We start from the raw sequence: 22699 nt of genomic DNA, 5'->3' as shown, positions 1-22699 counted from the left end.
TGTAAGAATATTTCTGAGGTTGCGTATGTTGAGAAGACAACAGTTAATTTCTTAAGATTTGATAACACTTATTGTCAACACCCAGAATTAAAAGCAAGTCTGAATCTGCAAACAGCCATGTTGGAGTAAATATAAATGTCTTTTGGCTCTAACCTGGGACTGTAGATTTCAGGGAGTGTATTAATTTGGTAACTGCCAAAATTACTGGGTCATGTATTTGTTTAAAATCTTGTTAGCAGCCTGTAAGAAATCCATCACAAAGAAATGACAAAAACTGGATCCACCAACGCAAGACGAGTGGCAGTTATGAAACTGAGTCACATGATAAGACTTCAGGAGGAACAGTGTTGAGAAAAATGGAAGAAAGAGGCCAAATCCAGGTGTCAATGACAGGTTGAAGACTGGAATGTTGATGTGATAGGAACAAATGATAGTATTTTTTTTATTCCTTTTTGCTTTAAAGGGTTAAAAATAAATAAATAATCTTATAAATATCACCAGTCCCAGTAACAGCAGGGATTAAAGTGTAATCTCTGTCATCTGGCACTGAGTGTTGTCTTAATCTGGATTCTTCCCTCCTGTTTGGGGCTAAATGTGCTCATCAGGTAGGCCTGGTGGATTAATATTAATATGCGTTACACTTTCTCGTCTCAGCAGAGGAACAGCACATCTGTGACCCGATGACTTGTTAGGTGGATTTAAGAGGATCACGCTCACCTCTGCTCCGAGAGCCCCAGCAGACTGAAAACTGCTTTTACTTCCTCTGTTCTCAGTGAAGTCATTCACACACATTCTTAGACACACTTCCTCTCACCAAAAGGTGTGACTGGGGTCAAATAAAGCCCAACAAAGTGTTAAACCTCACCATTCCCCTGGCCCAGCAGTAAACCACCTCTGTGAGGCCAAACTTGAACTGGCCTACAAACTCCTCGGCCGTCTGCGGTATCCCACACTCCCGCTGCAGCTCTCCGATGCGCTGAGCCACCGACTTCACCTGCTCGATGCCCTGGTAGAGAAAAAGGACAATATCGGGATGCTGAGTTTAGCTGGTGGCCGGATTTGATCATGTAGGTACAAGTGACTCGCTCTCCCGCCTCTCAGTGTGGACATTATGAACCTGCTTTACAAACCACGTCGCTGTACTTCTGCTCTTCTAGTGTCTGCACTGCTACTTAAGTCATCACTAATTCAGGCTGCCATAAAGCTCCTTCGTGTTTAAGCAAAAGACTCGGCGAGTGATTTCAAAGTGAGGGAGTGACTGGGGTGAGTCAGGTGACGTGCCCTCGCCGTCCTTCCTGCGGGACGTTGTTCATCAAATGTGCACAGTGTCACGTGACGTGAGTGTTTGTGTGTGAGTGAGTCATAAGGAAAAAAACTCCTCTGCCTCCTCACCTCCTGCAGCGTGTTGGTGATGTGCGGCTCCACTTGGGTGTTCTGAGTGAAGACCAGACAGGACAGCAGGGCGGCGCTCTCCTCGGGCGCCAGCGGGCTCAGGACGTTCTCGAACAGAAGCTCCGTCAGCAGCAGCTCGTGGCTGCTGATCTGACAGGCTACGCGGCCTTTCAGCTGCACTGCCCCGCCGCTGTCGATGTACTGGAGGGACTGAAGGACCTGAGGGAGGCCGACGAGGAAAATAAACCTCTGAGTTTGTTTATTTTTGTGGAGTTTTGAAGGAAAAAGTGCTACTAAAACCTGGGAAACTATGCTAACAGATAAAAAATGTCAAGCATTCAACAACTTGAGTCCAGACTGAAAAATCTCACTGATATGAAATTTGAGGAGTAAGAAGAAATGTGGAGGGATTGCACTAGCTGTGACTGAAAGGTGGTGCAATCCTAGACATTTTACTACAAAGGGAGCCTGAGGGAGTTCCTTATTGGTTCAATGTCCTGATGAGGATGACTGGATCCTCCATCACCTGACAAAGAGCTCATGCAAATGGCCGAGTGTGTGCACCATTACTGAACGTGCAGCTGAACGCTTTGAGCTCGTTTACTGCCTCAAACCAGCTCTTTAATATATAATACTTAGGGCTGTCCCACATTTCTTTGGCAAGCAAGTTGCTGGTTCGATTCCAGATGTGCTGGTTCGATTCCACCTGTGGAGCCAAAAGTAGCATTGTATAACATTTGTACTTTGATTTACTGATTCAACTGTTGGGATCATCTTCTGTGATGAGGCGGTGAATCTTTGTCACTTTTAAAGAATTTTTTTCCTCAAGCGCCACCTAGAGGATGAATTTTGCTTCTCTTGTGACAGCACAGTGGGTAGAGTCTGCTTTAAGTGCTGAATAGCAAACATATGCATGTTAATACTAAATTCTATAATGGCAAAAATAAACAGCTTGTTAGCATCACTGTTAGCATAAGGTCATTTTTAAATATTAGCTCCTTTCTTTGTCTCTAAATTAAATATTTGTAAATTTTTTTCACCCATTTTAATGCTTTTATTAGAGACATAATCAGCAGAGAAAGACAAACGCAGCACAGATCCCATCTGGACTCAATCGAGGACAATGTAGCAAACTTCTGATGTCTTGGGAATTATTGAGATTATCAAAAACCTCATTTAAGCAAACTGACTTTTGGGAAATTGTGATGGGAACTTTTTTATGTCTAAAGGTATTATAAATTCAATAATTCATAGACCTACGATCACACAGGAAGATGACGAAGAGGAAAATATTCCGATCTGAGAAGCAACCGAGAGGTCTTTACACTTTTTTTTTTCTCAGTAAATGACTGACTTATAAAAATAGCCGGTGATTCATTTTTCTGCCAACGGACAGAAACACGTCAGGATAAAGACTCTCATCCAAACCTTGATCCTCTGGTGGTATTCTGGCAGCAGAGTCAGAGACTGGTCCGACACAAGGAAGAGGAGCTGGTCCAGCTCTTCCTGCAGGCTCATCCTCTCCTTAATCCGAGCAAACTGACACACACAGACACACAGGATACTCAATTTGAGAAATGAAACAGCAGAACTTGGCCTAAATCCAGTGAATTCAACAAAGAAGAAGATAATAAAAAACTTCTGTACTCTCATTAACGCATCTTTAGCTAACGCAGCTTTAAACCACTGAGGACGATCTCCACACCGCCAATTTTTATTACCCACAAGGTTGAATAAAGACATAAGGAAGTGTGAATGTGCAGTGATAACAGGAGACACTGATACTGCAAGTAAGAGCTTGTTATCTTGCAGAGTAACGAGAGAGAGAGAGAGAGTGTGTGTGTGTGTGTGTGTGTGTGTGTGTATGTGTGTATTGGTGGCTCAAATAACACGCTGTGCCTGTGAGACAGTGATGAGCTGCAGCTATGAGCCTATATGGGTAATTATAGAAGCAGTCAGCTCAGATTCTTGCATCTTATCTCCCCAATGAAGCTGCCAGGAAGACAGGAGAGACGGCACAGAAGCAGAGATCTGGTTTTTGAGTTTGATGTTATTATTGTGAAATTAGAAGAGGGGGGAAAATTGGAAGGATAAAAAGAAACTGGCGGTGTTGTGAGAAGGGAGAAACGAGAGACGCTATCAAGGAGGGGGGCCGGTCTTATGTAAGGATGTTAATTAGCTGCATAGATGTGTAACTGCTGCACAAAATAAATGTGATTTTCTTTCTTTATGAGCAAACACTCGGGCTGAGACACTTTTCTCATTGCAGGATATTTTAAAAACTGTCGCGCGCACACGCACACGCACAGACACACACCTGCTCTGCGAACATGGGTGAGTGGATGCAGTTGAAATCTCTGAGGCTGTCTTGCAGCACATGGAGCCTCATGTTGGCCTCCACCACATCAACGCTCTTCAGCTGGAGGTCATTGACGGGGTCAAGGGTTGCTATGCCGCCGGAGTTAGCCTCTGCCAATCGAAGCAGCTCCTGTGTCGCCGTGGAGATGGCTTGACCAGGAGGGTCAAGCCTAAAGGACAAAGGGAAGTGATGAAGATTTTTAGCTTGACAGTGTAGACTGATCTGAGAAATGCAAGAAAATGGCAACAACAACAAAAAAGGCCAGATATTTTTAAACTATAGCAGTGACAAAAAAGAAAAGGTGGTAATCCATCTGGTAGAGTGATGAGGCCCTTTTCATTTCTCCCTGTAAACCCTGTCAATATCTGTACTGTCGCTTTCATAAGAGAACAAAAAACACAGTAAAAACCAGCTAAAAATAAAAGAAAATACAAAAGAAAATCAATAAAGATATGTAATTATGAAGCACAACCAGCAACAGAATCAGACAAATGTATATATTTTCACCTGCTACTTCATTAGGTACACCTATTCAGCTACATATTACATGCCAACATTTAATCAGCCAATCACATGGCAGACATTCAGTGGAATTAGGTATGGAGACATGGTCAAGACAACCTGCTGAAGTTCAAACTAAGCATCAGAATGAGGAAGAAATGTGATTAAAGTGATTTTGAACGTGACATGGTTGTTGGTTGAAGTATTTCAGAACTGCTGGTCTCCCAGGACTTTCCCACACAACCATCTGTAGGCGGATAGAAAGGCAACAGTAACTAAAATAACCACTAACTACAACCAAAGTATGCAGAAGAGCACCTATGAATGGGCAACTTATTAAAACCTCGGAGCAGGTGACAAACTGAGGTTACAATTCAACCAGGAAAAATGTTGCGTGGTATAATGAGTCTTGATTCTTCCTGCAACATTCACATAGTCGGGTCAGAAATTGGGGTATATAACATGAAAGCATGTGAGAGATATTTTTTTGGCACATTTTTGGCTTCTTAGCACCAACTAAACATTGTTGCTGATCATGGTGATCCCTTATGGCCCATCTTCTGATGGCAGTATAACACGCCGTTTCACAAAGCTCAGATCATCTCAAACTAGTTTCTACAACATGAGCATGAGTCCGCTCTACTCAAAGGGCCTCCACAGTCACCAGATCTCAATCTAACAGAGCACCTTTGGGATGTGGTGGAAAGGGAGACTCACATCATGGATGTGCACCAAATAAATCTGCAACAGCTGTGTGATGCTGTCATCTATTGGTCAGCGAGGTCCTGAGAGGTCACAAGGGTGCCCTGCTATATAATGCAAACCCCACTTTACCATCTATTTTACTCTGAAATAGGATCCTCATTAGAAAAATAAATAAAGTTCTTAAATCACGACAAAGACAACAAATGCATACTTGAATCGTGGCTGTTGCCTCTTGTTGTAATTATCGATGATCCTTTCTGGAATCACTTTGAGGGTTTTCACCGTGATGGCTGAGATGTCCTGAAGCTTCAACTTCTGCACCGTGTGGCTGCAGGGGCCTGATGAACGTTAAAGGCAAAACAGGAAATTAATTACATCAAATAATTGAAAAGTGGTTCGTGAAAGCAATCACACAGAGCTGGCTAGCATCTGCAGCTAACCCCACCTCCTCACCTTCAGGTATGAAGAGAGACGTGTTGTGGAGGTGAGGCAGAGCGGCGTTGTCGTTGCCTTTTCCTTCCTCGTTGCCCTTCTCACAGATGATGAGGGCTGTGAAGGTGCGGTTCACAGAGGCACTGGACACCTGACGCACAGAGAAAAGTCAGAGAACGATACGGGAGCAAGGACACTGTACACTGTTCACACATGAGGGAGATCTGTGGCAATCCAAACACATGCAGGTTGGGTGACGCAGAAACTCTACACCACCCTCTGCTGAGAATGAGCGTCTGGATGTATTTCCTCTTTTACTGGTGACCCGTTCAGCTTTTATGTCACCTGTCTCACCAGTGAGACCAGAGGCTGGGCACAGAGCTCATATGGAGACTTGTTCAGCTCAACATCGCCGACAATATTATTTAAGAAAAAAATCTTCTTTCTGACTCTGTATCACTTTCTGATTGTCTCACTGTCCATAACATTTTCCCATTTTCCTTTTGCCACGATGTTCATCAACTAATTCCTCCACTTTAGCCCAGAGTTGATCTAATAGGCAGTAGCCACTGTCAACAGAGAGCAAACTCAGCACATAGGATACGGTCCGCACATGGTTCACAAAACACAGGTATTTCAAAGAACAGACCCTCAGCCTTAATTTGAGCAGATAAAACAAAAGTAATGTACTGACTTTGAACATCTAAGCACCAAAGCAACCTATAAATAACACAAACTTCATTAGAAAAAAAAAACAACAGAGCTGAAGAGCCTGATTAATAGTTCTGTTTTATTTTTTTTTTAGGCAAAACAACGTCTTTGGTACCAATTTTTTAAATTTTATTTGTGTGAGCAAAGAATTTGAAACAGGATGATTTTAGGTTATTGTTTACTTTCTGTGTATTCATCTCACTGGAGGAATTAACGACACTGAAACATGCATCAAACTAGCAACTTTCACTTTTCGCTCAATAATCAGCCATTTTTTAATCCTAGTTTGCATTTTTATACAAAATCTGATTTTTTATTTCACTTGTTAATTGCCACTGTTACATAATTCTACACAAATAAGCTATTCTTTTCTTTATGAAATAAATCCTATGTAAGATTTAGCCCCTCTTTAGGTTTTTATCTTTTGCACAGCACAATCAGGTAAGTGTCTGATTGCTCATGCATCCACAGTCACACAAAACCGTCTTCATCCACAAGTAGTATCTGCTCTGAAACAGGTAATATGACCCCAAATAGTCCTGGTGTCACAGAATAGCTGTGGTTGGGTGTCACGCTGAATATACACCTACCTGTAGGATAACTCCTAAGGCGTTGAGATGCTGTTTGTTGTTAACCACAATGACTCGACCCACTGAGAGAGCCTTGAGCCCATTCACAGACTCCAGAATAGCGTGCTGAGATTTAGACGGGGAGGAAATGATAAAGGTAAACAAGCAGCTGATTAAAGCTGTATGAATGTAATTGTGATTCTGAATGTGTGCGAGTTTACCTGGACTGCTTCTGTGGTTTTCTTCAGCTCGGTGACCGTGTGGTAGTAAGGCAACAGGTCAGAGAGCTGGCCCTCTGTGTCCACGGAGGGCATAGCGGACAACATCTGCTTCAGCTGGCTGATCCTCTTCTCGTGGGTCTGCAGCAGCAGCAGCAAGACAGATGAAAAAGAAACATTTCTCAGCTGCTCTTAGACAGGAAACATGTTACAGAGCAACAATTCAATGAAGCTGTAAATGTTACCTGAGTATCTCTGTGGCTTTCAGAGAAGCTCCTCCTCATCATGTCGGTCACACGGAGGGCTTCGACTCGCAGCAGGTTGAGGATCATGGTGTAAGTCAGTCTGAACTGGGACTGGAGAAGGGTGGGCTTACCCTGAGGGAGACACACAGGAAGAAGAGAAGAAATGGGATGCAAACCATTTTCTAAAGCTAGAAAATCAAAACTGCTCTGATTCCAATTCATCTACTGACGCCACTGATTTCTTTTTAAAGCGTAACACTTTGTAATTACTTACAGCCACACCACCCAGCGTATGCCTGATTTCACCCCAGCCGATTTTGTATTTACTTGGGTTATCTTAGCCTAATATTAGGATTTGTTTGATGATATGAAACATATGCAAAAAAGAAACTAACAAACCAAGAAATATAGGAAAGAGGAAAATACTTTTTCACAGCACTGTACATCTCAAAAATTAATATCAGCCTTGAAAGTCCAGAAATATTGTGAAAAAAGACCACAGCCTATTTAATTTTGCACCATCTGTAGAAGAGGAGGCTCTGGCTTTCTACGTTTACAAAAGAAAGTAAAGCATCCATGAAAGAAAAAAGGATAAAAAACACAATTTGTGTTTCAGTTCCACACTGAACCCAAAGCAGTGCTTTTCAAACTGGCACAGAGGGAGACTGTGTTAAAATAGCCCACTCAACTGTGTAATTAAATGTTAAATGAATAACGGAGCGTGCAACACCTTCCTTGAATCACAGCCAAAATAAACAAGCGGTGCAGCTTTGCTTTAGATGTGGAGAGATGGGTACCGAGAGACTTGAGTGGAACGATGTATAAACCCACGCGGCAGGTAGATGTTATGAAATGAAACCCTGCTGCGGCCCTCACCAGCATCATGACGTGCAGATCCGCCATCTCGTGAACGCCGGCTTTACACAGAATGATCACAGTGCCCGTGGCGTCCAAACCTCTCCGGCCCGCTCTGCCCGCCATCTGAATATACTCACCTAAAAATATGGTTCATGGCATGAGCACAGGTCTCAAAATGCTTGTTTTTCCTCAGCTACAATTTATCCTCAAGGACTAGAAAGCATTAGTGATGGCGGCTGAGATGGAGAGTATCAAACCTGGCAGCAGATTTCGGAAGCCGGTTCCATCATGTTTCCTGATGCTGTCGAACACCACGGTCCTGGCGGGCATGTTCACTCCCATCGCAAAGGTCTCGGTGGCAAACAGCACCTGGGAGAGGAAGGGAAGATGCAGACAGCTGGTAGAGCTATTTTTATTTGCAAATGAAGGTGAGTGTAGCAAATAGGTGGGGTTGCAGCACAAAATTGTCTCTTTTTCCTCTGATCTCATTCTTCCAAAGAGAAAACAAGCCCTGTAGCTACATCTCATCCAAGATTCAGCCTGCAGGCTCACTAACCATCATCCGCTTTTCTGACCACAGCTATTACAGAGAAATTCCAAGTCATTTCCATCAAATACTTCCCCACCTGATCATCACAGATTTGCTTCAGAAAACAAATTCCAAGAAAAAGACGCACTTGATATTAAGATACATATTTGTTTTCACAGAATTCTCTGATTCGCTAATTGTGCATAACTTTAGTTTTTTCCTCACTGCAGCGTTACTGACGATATTAGTGCAGGTGGTTACACCACAGATTAACATCTGCACCCCATGAGACCATTAATACTTATGTATTAAGTGTGGTGCATTGCTCCCTCTGCCACAATAATCTCAATAACATCCTGTAGTGTGTGTTGCACCAATATTTTCAAAAGCATGATTTCAAACACAGCTGTGGTCCAAGCCACATTAGCATCATAGCTTTGTTTCAACTTCCAGTCACGCTCACCTTTACGAGGCCTCTGGAAAAAAGCATCTCAATGACCTCCTTCAGGATTGGCAGGATCCCGCTGTGATGGACTGCGATTCCTCTCTTCAACAGGTCTCTCATGAGCAAGATCTAAAAGAAGACCCCAATGACAAGTTTAATGTTACATTAACATGTTCTATTGTGGGCAAAACACCATAAATCTTTGACTGGAAGTCAGTTTAAGTGTGCTGCAAATTAAGCCGCTGTTTAAGAAAAGTCTAAAATCCTAAAAAGCACAAAGATTCAGTCATTTTCAAATTAAAATTTATTGTATTTACGGAAATAAATTAATTATGCATATTCTTTCATGTCCATGTTGAGTGTATGTAAACTAACCACGTCTGTGCATATGCTGCAGTGAAACTGCACACCAAAATAGCAAATCTTTTTATATGCCTTCATTATTATGATGAATATATTGTACCTAGGGGAGCTTTTTGTTCCAGATGATTATTAAATACTCATATAAAAGAAGAAATTATCATTCATCACAATTCAGAAAGCAGCCTGTATTAACAGTCTGGGGGAGAGGAAAAGCAGGGCCCCTGCTGACTGCTCGTTACCTGAGGCAGCTGCCGGTCTGCTCCTCGGAGGCGAGTGAGACTTTTCTGGAAGAAAGAGTGAATTTCCGCCTTCTCTATGGAGGTGGTTAGGTCCATGGAGTCCAGCGAGCGGGCGTTCTCGTCACAGCGTGTTCGAGAAAAGGTGAACGCAACCACCGGGGTCTGCTGCCGCTGGGACAGGAAGTGCAGCAGGGTGAGCCACACTGATCGGTCCTGTGGGGTGAAGCAAATAATTAAAAAAATAGGGAGATGGATGAAAACAGGAAATAAGAGGATGACTTGGAGAGAAATCAAAAGGCAAAATAGTGACAAAAGAGAATTACCTGACTAGCGGTGGTGTTTTGAGAGGTGTTTTTTGTGCCAAATGACTGAGCATGTTTGCTGGTGCGCTCCTTCTTAGCATCGACGGCTGCGTAATATCTGAACAAGAAACACAACTTCCTCTTTGAGAAACAACTTCAAGAAATTCTTAACTAGGGAAGCACCACGCGGCGAAGCTGTACCCTTTATTGAGGAAGTTTCCTGTAGCATCCACCAGCAGGAACATCTCTTTCTGAGTCTTGGTGCTGTTTCCCGTGTACAGATAATGCTCCAAGGGCACAGGTCTCTTTAGTGTGCTGATCACATAAATGTGCCTCTTCTTAATACGACTGGGGTAAAAAAAAAAAAAAAACAATAATAAGGGCGAGACAGAGAAATGCAATTAATGGCAGAAGCTGAAGTCTTGCTTTGAATAGTTTTGTGCGAGAGCAGATTTCTAAAGGAGAAATACCGACTGCAGCCACTGTCACCACTCCACAATTAGCTCTCTAATGCTCAGTGGCTGCTGTCAGCGTGGTGCACCTACCCGATCCACTCACTGAACTCCAGAGCGTTTGGCACTGTGGCGCTGAGGAGAATGATACTGACGTGATCGGGAAGCATAATCAGAACCTCCTCCCACACAACCCCTCTCTGAGGAAAGCAAACACGAGAGGAAAGTCAATTAACCTCGAAAATCAGCTGGAAAAAAATGAATCCGTGGGAGCGCTCCCTGACCTCAGCGTCGTTGATGTAGTGAACCTCGTCGAAGATCACCCACTCCAAGTCCCTGATGACCTCTGAACCGTTGTAAAGCATAGACCTGAGAGGGGAGAGGACGGAGCAATCTAGAAACTTTACTCTACTCAATACGTTGCTTCTAATATATACAACAAACAGTCCGAGCACCTGAGGATCTCAGTGGTCATGATGAGGCAGGACGACTCAGGACTGAGCTGGACGTCGCCCGTAAGGAGTCCAACGTCCCCAAATGTGTTTTTAAAGTCTCTGAACTTCTGATTGGACAGAGCCTTGATAGGAGATGTGTAGATGGTCCTTTAAAAACACAAGAAAGAGAGAGAGAGGAAAATAAACCTCTAATAAACCTCTGCAAAGAAAAAACACTTTAATCTGGATGTTATAGGTCTAATTATGTATTAAATATATATATTAGAAGACTACAGACTGTGAAGTCTAATAATGCCAAACAAGAACAAAATAATGACATTAAAAACTTTATGTTCGACCACAACACTAAACAGCTGTTTACCCGTTTTACAAAACCTGTTACTTGCCTCACTGTCAGGTAACAGATGATAACAACAAGCAGTAACAGTCTTCAGATTAAAGGGTTACATATGTTAAATGTATCGATTCCTGCATTAAGTATAGAAAAATTAAAAAACAAACACCAGTCGATAAATATAAGTCACCAAGTATCAGCCATCCATTGGATAGGAAGGAAAACAGTGTAAATGTTTGGAAATGCAAAGTATTTGACTTTTGTGCCACCTAGTGGTTGTGTCAGAATAACAAAGACTGTGAAAGTGCCAACAAAAGCTGCTTTTATTCTGGGGTGTAATATTTATTTATTTGAATCTAAGTCATGTTATCCATTTGCCACAGAACAGTTTGAAGTAAACCTTAAATAAGAAACTTAGCCATAATATAACCACTCTATCATTACCTAATGGTGAGACTCCTGCTATTAAAATATTAAAAATAACTTTTTACTATTTATTTTATGATTTAGTTATGTCACTTTAATCTGTCTGTGTTTGTTTACTGTCCTCAAAGCTACATGATCGGGAGTCAAAGGTCAGCAGTGGCTCAGGTGACATCGTGAATCGTGAATCTCAAGTGAATCGTCGGTATGATTAAAAGTACTGTTTTAATGTTTGTGTTTAGCACTATAAACAACCCCTTTTTAAGATTTTTCTCACTGTGATTAAGTATAGCAGTGAACAGCCCAAACAATACTGCAGCATGGCATAATTTGATATTTATTATTATTTTATTTATATATTATTATTGTATATTATAATTTAAAATGCTGTAGCAGAGCATTTCCAGCTTGTTCCATTCTTTACTGGGGATTTATGTACTTTCATTTTAAGTACATGAACTAAGTTCATCTTGTCTTCTTTCTTCCTGGTGTAGAGATATCAGTGGTTTTGTAACGTATTCATTTGTATTCGTATTTAAAAAGTATTTATATAGTGCTTTTTTATTCCTATGAAGCACATGTTTCACACATGTAGAACTTTCATCAGGAGCAATTTGGGGTTCAGTATCTGGCCCAATGATGTGACATGTGGAGCTGGGGATCAAACCACCTTCGGCAGACAACTATGTGAGCTGTGAGTCACAGCTGTCTCGTGTCATTAGTGTTTCTTGCTTCTTTTCCAGCCTTGAAGACAAGAACAACCTCTGTCTTACAGCTTGTACTGAAAAAGGGTTTAGCTCACTTCTGAGCTGTGCACAAATACACACCTCGTCATGTGTTTCTGTGAGAGAGCGATGGCGTACTCAGCCACCACTGTTTTTCCAGCAGACGTGTGCGCGGCCACAAACACGGAGTCGTGAGCTTCCAGCCTCAGCACGGCCTGCTTCTGGAAAACATCGAGCTCAAAAGGCCACTGCAGCAGAGAAACAGGAAAAAAGAAAAAGGTTTTCACTTAACAGCTCACCACGTGCCGTGTTCAGAGAAGCAACAGAGAGAGGTGAAAATATCAAAATAAGACAAATGGATTTTATTTTTTGTTATGTTGAACCCAAACCTTGAAAGCTGGGTTTGGGATGCGTTTGTGGAAGTCATCGCAGGGTGATGTTATATTCACAGGAATGGCCCATTTCTTGTTTTCCTCCGTGTTCTCTTTTAGCTTTGATTTCTCTTCTTTTCCTTTCTCTGGAGGAGACGAGGATGACGCAGCATCCTGCAGGCAGAGGAGAAGGAAACAAAGCTGTTCATATTTAGCAACACTCGACAGTTAACTCACATCAATTTTCTTTTATTTTAATGTCTGTCTGTTTCCTGCTATGCGAATAGCAGCATTTATTTTACAAATTCTGCACTGGAAAAAAACTGAATTAAATTCAGAACTAAATACTGAAAATAGCTTTATCAACACCACAATTAAAGGATGAATGCAAGAGAGAAGGATTTCCAGATTTTACCTCTTGTCTTTTCTTTCTGCATCTATGACAACAAAGAACTGCAACTCACTGAGCACCACAAGCTCATGTACATTAGCCTCTGGGCTAAATCTAGTTGGACAGTCATGGTCTTTAAAATTAATTTCTAGGGAGAGAAATGTGATGGTGGGCAGTAGTGTTAGGTATATTATAGGAATATTATACTGTACTAAACAACCGTGCTCCTGACTATCTCACCGACCTCCTCAGTCTCTATACTCCCAGCCGTTCTTTACGATCATCTGGTCAGTTACTTCTGGCCCAGCCCGGGCACCGTCTGAAGACTAGGGGTGATCGTGCCTTTGCCTCAGTAGCACCAAACCTATGGAATACTCTTCCTGCTATCATTCGTGCCTCTGACTCCATTCGGTCCTTTAAAGCATGCTTGAAAACCTGGCTTTTCCGACATGCTGATTGTCACCGCTCATTAGTTGCTGTATCGTTACTCATTTCTGTGGATTATCATGAATTCTCCCTATCCCTACTTACTAATGCCTTTGTTTGTTTTTGCTATTATTACCTCATTTTAATGACTTACTGTTCAGTGTAATCATTTTACTGTTTATTTCTTACTGTGAAGCACTTTGGTGTACTCCCTGGTTTTAAATGTGCTATATAAATAAAATTGCATTGCATTGTACTCGGTACAATTCAAAGAAAGAATAAAAGAACGCATTCATGCCTGATACCAAACTTGCTTCCCATATTTCAAATTTTTCATTCATTTTCAAACGGTCTGTGTTTGAATTCATCTTCAGGGTTTCTCCTTGTTTAAAACAGGCTTTTGAGGGTTGGTGATACACATGTAAGAGTATGTTACTCAACAGATCTCCATGTGTTTGAATCCATTTCAAGCTAATTGAGTAAATGGCACCTCTGTTACATTTTAGGTGAATCTCCTTTGGTGGAGAACTAAATTATGCTCAATGCATAAAAAACCCAACCTGTACATCAAAACTTTGTTTAAAGGTTGTCAGACGTCCACGTGACATCAGGCAGTATGTTTTTAAAAAAAGCAAATACGACATTCGTTTGATTGTATAATGACTGTGGTCAAGAAACATATTTGCCCTTTACATGCATCTACATGTAAATGACATCTCTAAAAGTGTTATGTCTCACTGTGGGTTGCACCGTGTTACTGTGGTAGAAGTTACGTTTGGTAGTACTGCTGCCTTGAGGAAGAAGGTTCTGGGTTCAGGTCTACTGGTTGGCTAACAGGCAACCACTTTTCTTTTTTCAATGTTTGTTCAAGATCTGAGTTTTCACCTTCGAACCAAACCTGAGCATTAAGATGTCGGGCAAAACTTCCTTTTCACTGAGTGTTTCCTGGGTGGGAACCATCTCAATACACAACACAGGCGAATTTGACCACATGTAAAACTTCTCCCATCATATTAACCTTCACATTTTTAATCGAGCTGTTTGCTATATTTACTTAAAGATATTGCGCTAATATTTATCATTCACAGTCATTCATTTCAGGGAGTATAATCTGAAGAAAAGCATTTTACCAGATATCTGAAATAAAAGATGTACCTTGATGCCCAGGTCTTCAAGACTGTTTGTTCGTGGTAGTTTGGGGGCATCTTCACTTTCTTTGTCTTTCTCCTTCTCCTCAAGCTGCAAACCACTAATGCCTTCCACGGTAGACAGGAGCGACATGAGGTTGACCTCTGGCTTCGCTATTTTGGCATCTTCAGGATACAATTTTAAAAAGACAAAATCATTAATTTATCTACTTTTAGACCATGTAGTATTTTTTTTTGTTGGGACAGTCTGAGTTCTAACCTTTGTCAGTAAAGTCCATCCCAGCTTTCAGTCCAGGGGCCACCTTCAGTAAATCTATAAAAGAGTAATGACAAACTCAAACTCTAAGAGGTGAAATAATAAAATATGTTTGACTTTATTTTACGTTGATCCTGCTTAAAAGAGGGGAAAAAAATCACCACTCTCAAAGTCAATTTCCTCCTCCAGCTCAGATTTCTTCTTGATTTGTTCAAGCGTCAGTTCCTCCATTCCTCCTGTGACAATAACAACAAGAATATTAATAGATAACAAAACTCCTCAGTTTCGACATCTGATCTAAAGAAAGATACAGGAAGTCACTAAGAAAAAATGCTTTGAATGAATGAAAGAATCTCACCGGGGAGGAACGGGTAGTTGGTGTTGCTTCCTCGAAGGCTTTCAGAAGGAGGCCCAGGCTGGCGCTGCAATGACAGCGAGTTCTTTGCAGACAGGCCGGTGTTCTCCAGTAACACCTACAGGTGAAAAAAAGAAGAAGAAAGAATACAGACCCAAAATGAAATGAATCAAGCCAACCTTTGATTACAGTGATAATGTGCAGGACCATAATGATAACCTGCTGCTAGACTCTGACTCTTCAATATGAACAAACAGATCTGAAGATAAAAGCAGAAGTGAAAAATAGTGACAACTTGAGTGTGAAAATTTTGTTTTTGTTTTTTAAATTAAATCTAGGTGGCCCTAAAATCTAAAAGATCTATTTTTTTCCAAAATGGATAAAATCAGTCTTGAAAAATATGTATAGAAATATGCATGTAAAGTTTTGGCCAATGACACAGTTGCTATACACAACCACAGTGAATTTCAAATCAAACAATCAAGATTTGATTGAAAAGCAAACTTGGCTTAATTCAAGGAGTTTAACAAAAGTTTTAACTGTTAAGGAATTACAGCCATTTAATACACAGTCCTCTAATTTCATAGGCTAAAAAGAAACTGGATAATTGATTGACAAGCAGTTTTATGATTAGGTCAGGCCTGTTCCTTCATTCTTCCATGACACATTAAATAAGAGAAAAGCTCTGGGGTTGATTCCAAGAGTTGGGCTTGCATTTGGTAGCTGTTCACTAGATCACTAAAAAGCCTAAAGAGATGCTGAAGAATGTGAAGGAGACCATTTTTAGGCTGAAAGGGCCAAATTAAACTTCTCAGAGAGTAAGGCATCTCCAAAAAAAGAAGTTGATCCAAGTATTAAAATGAACCACATATTTAAAATGACCACACATATTTAAAGCTGAAACAGCAAAGCACTTTTAATAAACAATAAGATACTCTTTGTCAGGTTCAATAATGATTTGACAATAATGATTTTATTTTAATAAGGAAAATGTTGCCACGTTACCTCAGTGAAGTCCAGCAGCATTCCTGTGGTTGGATCTCTGACAACAGACAGTCCCGAGTGAAGCGGCGATGGACAACAGTTGAGCAGAGAGTCAACGTCAACCTTCCTCTGGGTCACCCTGATGAGAACAGCAACACACACACACACAAAAATCACATCTTTAAACATATGTTGATTTTAACCCAATAATAATTACAATATCAGATTTGACTTTTCCCCCGTAGACACGTTAGATTTCAGGAAGCAATGATTTCAAGAAACTCTCTTAATTATTTAGTGAAATCAATAAATATGCCTATTAATGTTTTTTTTAATTAGCAATATAACAAACATAAATACTTGAGAAACTTCTGGAAGGCAAAGTCTTTGTCGTGTATAGGAAGCCATGCAGGGTCTCTTAAAAACTGTTTCTCTACTTCTGTCTCCAGGTTCAGGTTTGTGGGAGGAAGCCCGTGAGGGAGCTGTGGATGGAAAAAAAAGAGATCAGAGAGACATCCTGAAGAGCCACATAAACAAAACAAGTCAAATAATTCCCCTGTATTTACATAAGTTATAAATGAACACCATCAACTATCCCCCAAAGATAAAACACAATCAAATCTTATTTAATATAAGCAATCAGCTCAGGTGAAACTAAACCATAATGTTAAGTCACTTAGATAATATGAAATTTTAATAAGCATCACTTTGAATAAGTTCTGAAGAAGCTAAATGTGCTAGATTAGGTGACTTGAATACAAAAATGTATGGGTAAAGCAATTGTACAAGGATTGGCTTTATTTGTTTTTGTTTTTATTTTGTTTCTTGTATCTAAAGTAATTCTCATTAGGAAACAAATAAATTAAATATTTTAAAGTCTTTGGGTCAACCCCTAGATTTGTATCTACTCCCGTGTTTATTTCAGAATGGGGAAAAAGTGGGTCTACATAGGTTTTCACTCACAGTGCATAATCATAATACAAGGGAACAGGGCTTTAGTCTTAAAAAGCTCCACTGCAACGGCATCAGTGATTTCCAATCACAAGCCCGGAAGCATGCCATTATCGTTGAGTTGAAGAATTCTTAATCCTTTACATTAGGTTGTAACACAGACCAAATCATTTTATTGGACTACAACTTAGCTAAAATAGTATGAGTAAACAGTATCTTACTCCTTACTGACCGTGCTATGTGGAGGTAAAGACTGGCCGGGCACGGGGTGTGTGATAAGCTCAAACCTGCCAGAGCATCCCATCTCCAAAAGGGACATGGGCAGATCCATGGGGCCCGGAGGGGGCACATCTGCAGAGAGACAACATAAAGAGTCTGAATGGATGAGCAAGCACACATTCACGCAGGCTGCATTAAAAAGATGAAGAAAAAGACTGTCAGGTTAAATTAACCATTTATCTGGTCGTATTTATTCCGTAAATGCTTAACGGATATTACCACACTTACTTGCTGATTAGCTAAATATTAAATCTGTGCTTTATGAGGGTGCAGAAAGAAGCTACTCTGTTAGCCATAGCATCATAAGCTACATCAATGGAGCTAGTTAACCAAAAATAAACATAATACAGTTGGATATTTATAATTATTTAAGGAGCGGGCTTGACAAATTACAACCCACAACGTACTTAGTCTATCCATGCCCCCACAGTCGTTAACGAAAGCTAAAAGTTGCCACAAAGTAGTTGCTGCAGTGGCCACGGAAGTTGCCAAAATTGACAAGCGGAAGTGGCTAGCAAAAAACTGCTCGACTGAAACGCAAAGACATAAAATTCTTTAAAAAAAAATTACAAAGACTTTTATAAGATAAAATGTTTTATAAGTTAGAAATATCGTTTTCTGTACTTTTTAAAATAATATTATAAACTTTTTTGCAAAAACAAAACAAAACATAAAGAGAACAACGTCACATTTACGCGCCGGCGTTATTCTCCCTATTAGCCATTGCAACTATTTGAAGCAGGTAAGCGATTAAAACAGATTAAAATAATGGGCATTTCTTTATTTTATAGCTCCTGTAGGACTTCACTGGTATCTTGATATCGAGGTAGACTTCGGATTTACACCCTGTCTGGATTGAGTGAACAGTTTTTTTTATTTTATCTGAAAGAAGTCGAGTTGTGGTTTCTGGCTAATTAGCTTGTGGACAGCTGGTGGTGGTAAATCAATAGGGGAAACCGTTATTTTTTGTTTACCTCTCTTAAAATAGTATTTTTTTCTTCTTTCATTAAAACATGTTTTCTGCATTTTAGTGATTGCCATCATGGTGGTGTTTCCGAGCTCGCTGACGGAGGAAGAGGAGGCTTTACAAAAGAAATATGCTAAACTCAAGAAAAAGGTATGTAAGGTTTTTGGTCTGTACTAAATTGTGGAACATTCCAAACAGGAAACCATTCCTTTTTCATAATATAAGCTTCCTCTTTGCTACACTATACAGAGATTTAACATTTCATCCCGCTTCCAACATCGAAGACACACGTGAATATGTAAAATAGCTATACTGAAGACTAAAATAAAGCTTTGTATGTACACTTTTTACCTCTCTATTCAGAAAAAGGCACTGGTTGCTTTGAAAAAGCAGAGTTCAACCAACCAGACAAACCAGAGTGGCTTGAAACGGAGTAAGTGCATCCAGCTAACCGCTGGATTTTTTTTTTTTTTTTGACTCAATCACTCTGGTCTTTCTTATAATAAGGCTTTAATAAAAGTAAACATCAACATTATAATCTGAAGCACCAGCAATAACTGGAAAAATCTGACTTGTCATATATGGGACTCATAGGTTTATACTGTAAAATTTAAACATAACACCAGTAGAATATTTGATCTAATCTAAGACATGTATTTTTTTTATTATTGTTCATTGGAGTGGCTTGTTTTAAACACTGGTTGTACTGTTATTTACTTTTTTTGTCTGTTTCTTTTCTTTGTCAAAGCACTGTCAGACCAGCCTGTTGTTGACACTGCAACAGCAACAGAACAAGCAAAGATGCTCATCAAGTCAGGGGCCATCAGTGCTATTAAATCTGAGAATAAAAACTCTGGATTTAAAAGGTCTCGAATGCTGGAAATTAAACTCAAGGTGGGATGTCAGTAAATACATTGCATGACCTGTAATTCTTATTTCTGGCATTTACGAGCAGTTGTGAAATTATTATTAAACTCTCCTCCTCACATGTGGTGGATTTTTGCTCTTCATGTCTCACAGGACCCCGAAAAAGGCTCAGTTCCTGCTTTCTTACCATTCCAAAGGAGTGTCTCGACAGATGAAGACCAGCCTGAGGTATAATACAGGACATTAAGCATTGCTTTACCACTTTGTTTCTGTTAAATTTAATATTGTCATATTTTTTTGGTTTCTTCTAGTCTGGAAAAAGAGCCCACAGGAAGTCTCTGTATGAGAGGTAAATTCCAAATCCATAACGAACAGCATGTTTAATACGCCAAAATTCTGTATCTGTGGGTCTAACTTGGTTTCTTTGTTTTCTGCTGCAGCTTTGTTAGTTCAAGCGACCGATACCGGGATGAGGACGAAGGAGGCAGCATGTCATCCAGCCGGGACATGGAGAGAGACAGAGAGCGCGAGCGGGACCGTAACCGAGATCTGGATAGAGAACGGGAAAGGGAGAGAGACAGAGAACGGGACAGAGATCGAGACCGAGGCAGGGAAAGAGATAGGGAACGGGACCGGGAACGAGACAGAGACCGAAGCCGAGACGGGGATCGAGACCGGGAAAGAGAGAGAGATGGACCCTTCAGACGTAAGTAACCATTTTCTGTTATGTGAACTTTAGACTGTCACTTTGCATTTTTTATTTCCATATCTTCAGAAAAAAATCAGATGGGGAAATAAAAAGATGGGACGACTGTGGTTCAGGGGGTTGGGAAGCTCATCTTGTAACCGGAAGGTTGCCGGTTTGATCTCCAGCTCTGTCTGTCTTGGTTGTTGTGTCCTTGGGCAAGACACTTCACCTACCGCCTACTGGTGATGGCCAGAGGGGCCGATGGCGCGATATGGCAGCCTCGCTTCTGTCAGTTTGCCCCAAGGCAGCTCGGGTCCACCAGTGTGTGAATGTGAGGGTGAATGAATAGTGGAATTGTAAAGCACTTTGAGGGTCTCGAAAAGCGCTATATAGATGCAACCCATTATTATTTAGATGTGGTTGGCCAAGGCTTGCTTATCTTTTGTAATGTACTATGTCAAGAGTTTACAAATTCATCCTTGACCTAGTCTGCTTATTTCTAATCTTATTGATAGGTGAAAAGGTCAAAATCAAATTAGGGGTTAAGAAATTTTAAGGCTGATTGCCTTACAGATGAAACACTAACCAGTTCTAACCAAAGATTATGAACATGCTGTCAGAGAAACCTGTTGGAAGATACAAGAAGAGAAAAGATGTGTTAATATAATAGTTAAGGAGAGGGTAGGTGCTCAGTTCATCGTGGGAGGTCCCCAAGTAGCCTTGGGCTTTAAAAACTGAGGGATTGTTCAAAATACCTGATCCAGACCTGAGCACAAACTAATCTAGTCTGCATTTTCTCGAGCAAGTGAAGAGAAGCTAACTGGAGAGTAATATGATCTCTCTCGGATTCCTGTCACTGCTCTTGCTGCAGTGTTTTGGATCATCATTCTTTTCAAAGTGGTTATTTGAAAGAGGTTTAAAGAGGTTTCCACTGTGATATTCGTAAAAGATCCAAAAATAGCCCTGGTTTGTGTACTTCTAGAAAGCTTTGTGGGAACAGCTTTGCTACAAATCCAATTATTGGCAGTTATAAAGTGGAATTAGTTTGTGGAAACGTGTTGACCAAAAAGTACATGTTAATATAATGAAGTCACTTATTCTGTACACAGTGCTGCTTCCATGCTTCTCCAGTAATTTTTATCTTATTTTTTAGTTAATTTTTCTGTAATAATTATGGAAGAATAAAATTGTGAAAAAACAAGCTACATTAAAAAAACATTGCTGGTTTATGATTTGTCCCTGTCTGCTTTTTTTCACTCTCAGGGTCAGACTCGTACCCAGAGCGCAGAGGAGTGCGAAAGGGGAACACCGTTTACGTTTATGGCTCTGGGCTCGGCGAGGACAGCCTGCGCTCGGCTTTCTCTCAACACGGAAACATCATCGATCTCTCGATGGACAACCCACGCAAGTAAGGAGGCTTTAAACAAAACTGTGTGCTCATAAGTGTCATTTCTGCCTGCATTTTCATGCAGTAATATAAATAGTGTGACGATGATTTATTCTTCCTTTTCTGTTTTGTTCTTCTGTCCAGTTGTGCATTTATCACTTTTGAGAAGATGGAGTCTGCAGACCAGGCTGTTGCTGAGGTTGGTGCCATCTTTCTTTCTGCCACCCAGCTGTTATGTCTATTGTGTTTGTTTTTTGTTTTTTTCAGGTATTGATTTGGCGAATGTCTAAATTGCAATACAGGCAAAGCTGTACCACAATAAGACTTTATATCTTCTTTGATTAGGTGCATGGTCAGCATGATCCCTCGAGTTGGCATAACGTTATCATACTGTGGCCCAGACAGTGGTTAAAACGATTAAAGAATTTGGAAACTCCTTCAAAGGACAGTTATCTTATTCAGTTGAATACAAGCAGCTCAGGGAGGACAGTATATCTTCCAGCTACCTGGGTGGTCTCAATACTGATTACTGCTTGGCTTCAAAAATGAGCATCTTCAGTCTAAGAAATCATCCAAAAAATCCAATTATTAATTTAAAGGGGGGAAAAGTAAATATGACTCTTTGGTATGTCCACAAACATGCAGACGCTTTGCCCTTGTGGCCTTCATCAGAGCACAATAATGACTTAATGATAAAGACTTGCTGTAGTTTTACAGGCGCCTGGTTTATTTCTACACAGCAGACTAAAAGGCTGAACTGGCTTTGCTGTTTTTTGTTTCACAGTTGAATGGAACCACGGTGGGAGACGTTCACATCAAAGTCAGCATCGCCAGGAAGCAGCCGATGCTGGACGCTGCCACTGGCAAATCTGTGTGGGCTTCACTGGGTAAATACAGCACTCGTATTGTGCGTTCAGACACTGATCAAACAGCTTGTGTGTCTACACAGCGTGGATTAACTATCTATCTTTCCTTTACAGCCGTGCAGAACAGCACTAAAGGCTCCTACCGGGACAAAAGGAACCAAGTGGTGTACAGTGAAGATCTTTTTCTGGGATGAAAAGTCCATGTTTTTGTTGCTCTGTTTCTGAGCTGCTAACCTGCTGCATGTGCTTTGTAGAAGACATAAAAGATTATCAGTAGCCTTTTTGATCAGAGCATTGTAGTTACTCTAGGCTGGATGTAATGCTACATATGCAGCTTTGCATGTGAAACTACACATCTGAGCTCAAAAAGTAAAAGAATTGTATTTGTGAATGTTTTCTTTTGTGTAGGTCACTCATTCATATTAAAAAACATGTGACTTCTGATTTATATATTAAATGACTCAGTTTTGACTCTAAAAGTACCTTCTAGAAAGAAACATCTTGTC

General features: G+C 40.6%; 2 protein-coding genes across 2 annotated transcripts in view; one reads left to right on the top strand and one right to left on the bottom strand.

The window, feature by feature from the left end:
- Window positions 1-18002, bottom strand: part of skic2 (SKI2 subunit of superkiller complex) — a 19093-nt gene extending 1091 nt beyond the window's left edge. Inside the window, exons 1-28 of the mRNA XM_005748680.1 lie at window positions 17826-18002; window positions 17372-17490; window positions 16549-16670; window positions 16210-16327; window positions 15208-15322; window positions 15011-15085; window positions 14853-14906; window positions 14601-14758; window positions 12647-12802; window positions 12360-12505; window positions 10776-10922; window positions 10605-10689; window positions 10414-10520; window positions 10070-10216; window positions 9890-9986; window positions 9567-9779; window positions 8983-9093; window positions 8248-8359; window positions 8009-8127; window positions 7133-7264; window positions 6891-7028; window positions 6691-6795; window positions 5411-5540; window positions 5169-5295; window positions 3710-3920; window positions 2821-2931; window positions 1393-1611; window positions 866-1006 (exon numbers count right to left, since the gene is read on the bottom strand). Coding sequence (XP_005748737.1) covers window positions 866-1006; window positions 1393-1611; window positions 2821-2931; window positions 3710-3920; window positions 5169-5295; window positions 5411-5540; window positions 6691-6795; window positions 6891-7028; window positions 7133-7264; window positions 8009-8127; window positions 8248-8359; window positions 8983-9093; window positions 9567-9779; window positions 9890-9986; window positions 10070-10216; window positions 10414-10520; window positions 10605-10689; window positions 10776-10922; window positions 12360-12505; window positions 12647-12802; window positions 14601-14758; window positions 14853-14906; window positions 15011-15085; window positions 15208-15322; window positions 16210-16327; window positions 16549-16670; window positions 17372-17490; window positions 17826-17838 — 3528 coding nt within the window. The 5' untranslated portion in view covers window positions 17839-18002. The remainder of the gene's footprint in view (window positions 1-865; window positions 1007-1392; window positions 1612-2820; window positions 2932-3709; window positions 3921-5168; window positions 5296-5410; window positions 5541-6690; window positions 6796-6890; window positions 7029-7132; window positions 7265-8008; window positions 8128-8247; window positions 8360-8982; window positions 9094-9566; window positions 9780-9889; window positions 9987-10069; window positions 10217-10413; window positions 10521-10604; window positions 10690-10775; window positions 10923-12359; window positions 12506-12646; window positions 12803-14600; window positions 14759-14852; window positions 14907-15010; window positions 15086-15207; window positions 15323-16209; window positions 16328-16548; window positions 16671-17371; window positions 17491-17825) is intronic.
- A 74-nt stretch (window positions 18003-18076) lies between these two features.
- Window positions 18077-22608, top strand: nelfe (negative elongation factor complex member E). Its single transcript, XM_005748679.1, has 11 exons — window positions 18077-18160; window positions 18450-18535; window positions 18749-18818; window positions 19134-19279; window positions 19406-19480; window positions 19564-19601; window positions 19693-19958; window positions 21204-21348; window positions 21472-21526; window positions 22112-22214; window positions 22308-22608. The coding sequence occupies exons 2-11, from the start codon at window positions 18461-18463 to the stop codon at window positions 22385-22387; spliced, it is 1053 nt and encodes a 350-aa protein (XP_005748736.1). The 5' UTR covers window positions 18077-18160; window positions 18450-18460; the 3' UTR covers window positions 22388-22608.
- The last annotated feature ends 91 nt before the right edge of the window (window positions 22609-22699 follow it).

The sequence above is a fragment of the Pundamilia nyererei genome, unplaced genomic scaffold (genome assembly GCF_000239375.1).
Source record: "Pundamilia nyererei isolate P.nyererei 1_Seehausen unplaced genomic scaffold, PunNye1.0 scaffold00226, whole genome shotgun sequence".
Classification (NCBI taxonomy): Eukaryota; Metazoa; Chordata; class Actinopteri; order Cichliformes; family Cichlidae; genus Pundamilia; species Pundamilia nyererei.
This window is presented reverse-complemented; position numbering and strand designations above follow the sequence as displayed.

Bases quoted from the DNA above. Each gene is read 5' to 3' on its own strand.
- nelfe (XM_005748679.1), top strand. From the start codon at position 18,461: ATGGTGGTGTTTCCGAGCTCGCTGACGGAGGAAGAGGAGGCTTTACAA. The intron at 19,280-19,405 runs GTGGGATGTCAG...CATGTCTCACAG, and splicing joins TGCTGGAAATTAAACTCAAG to GACCCCGAAAAAGGCTCAGT. The intron at 19,959-21,203 runs GTAAGTAACCAT...TTTCACTCTCAG, and splicing joins GAGAGATGGACCCTTCAGAC to GGTCAGACTCGTACCCAGAG.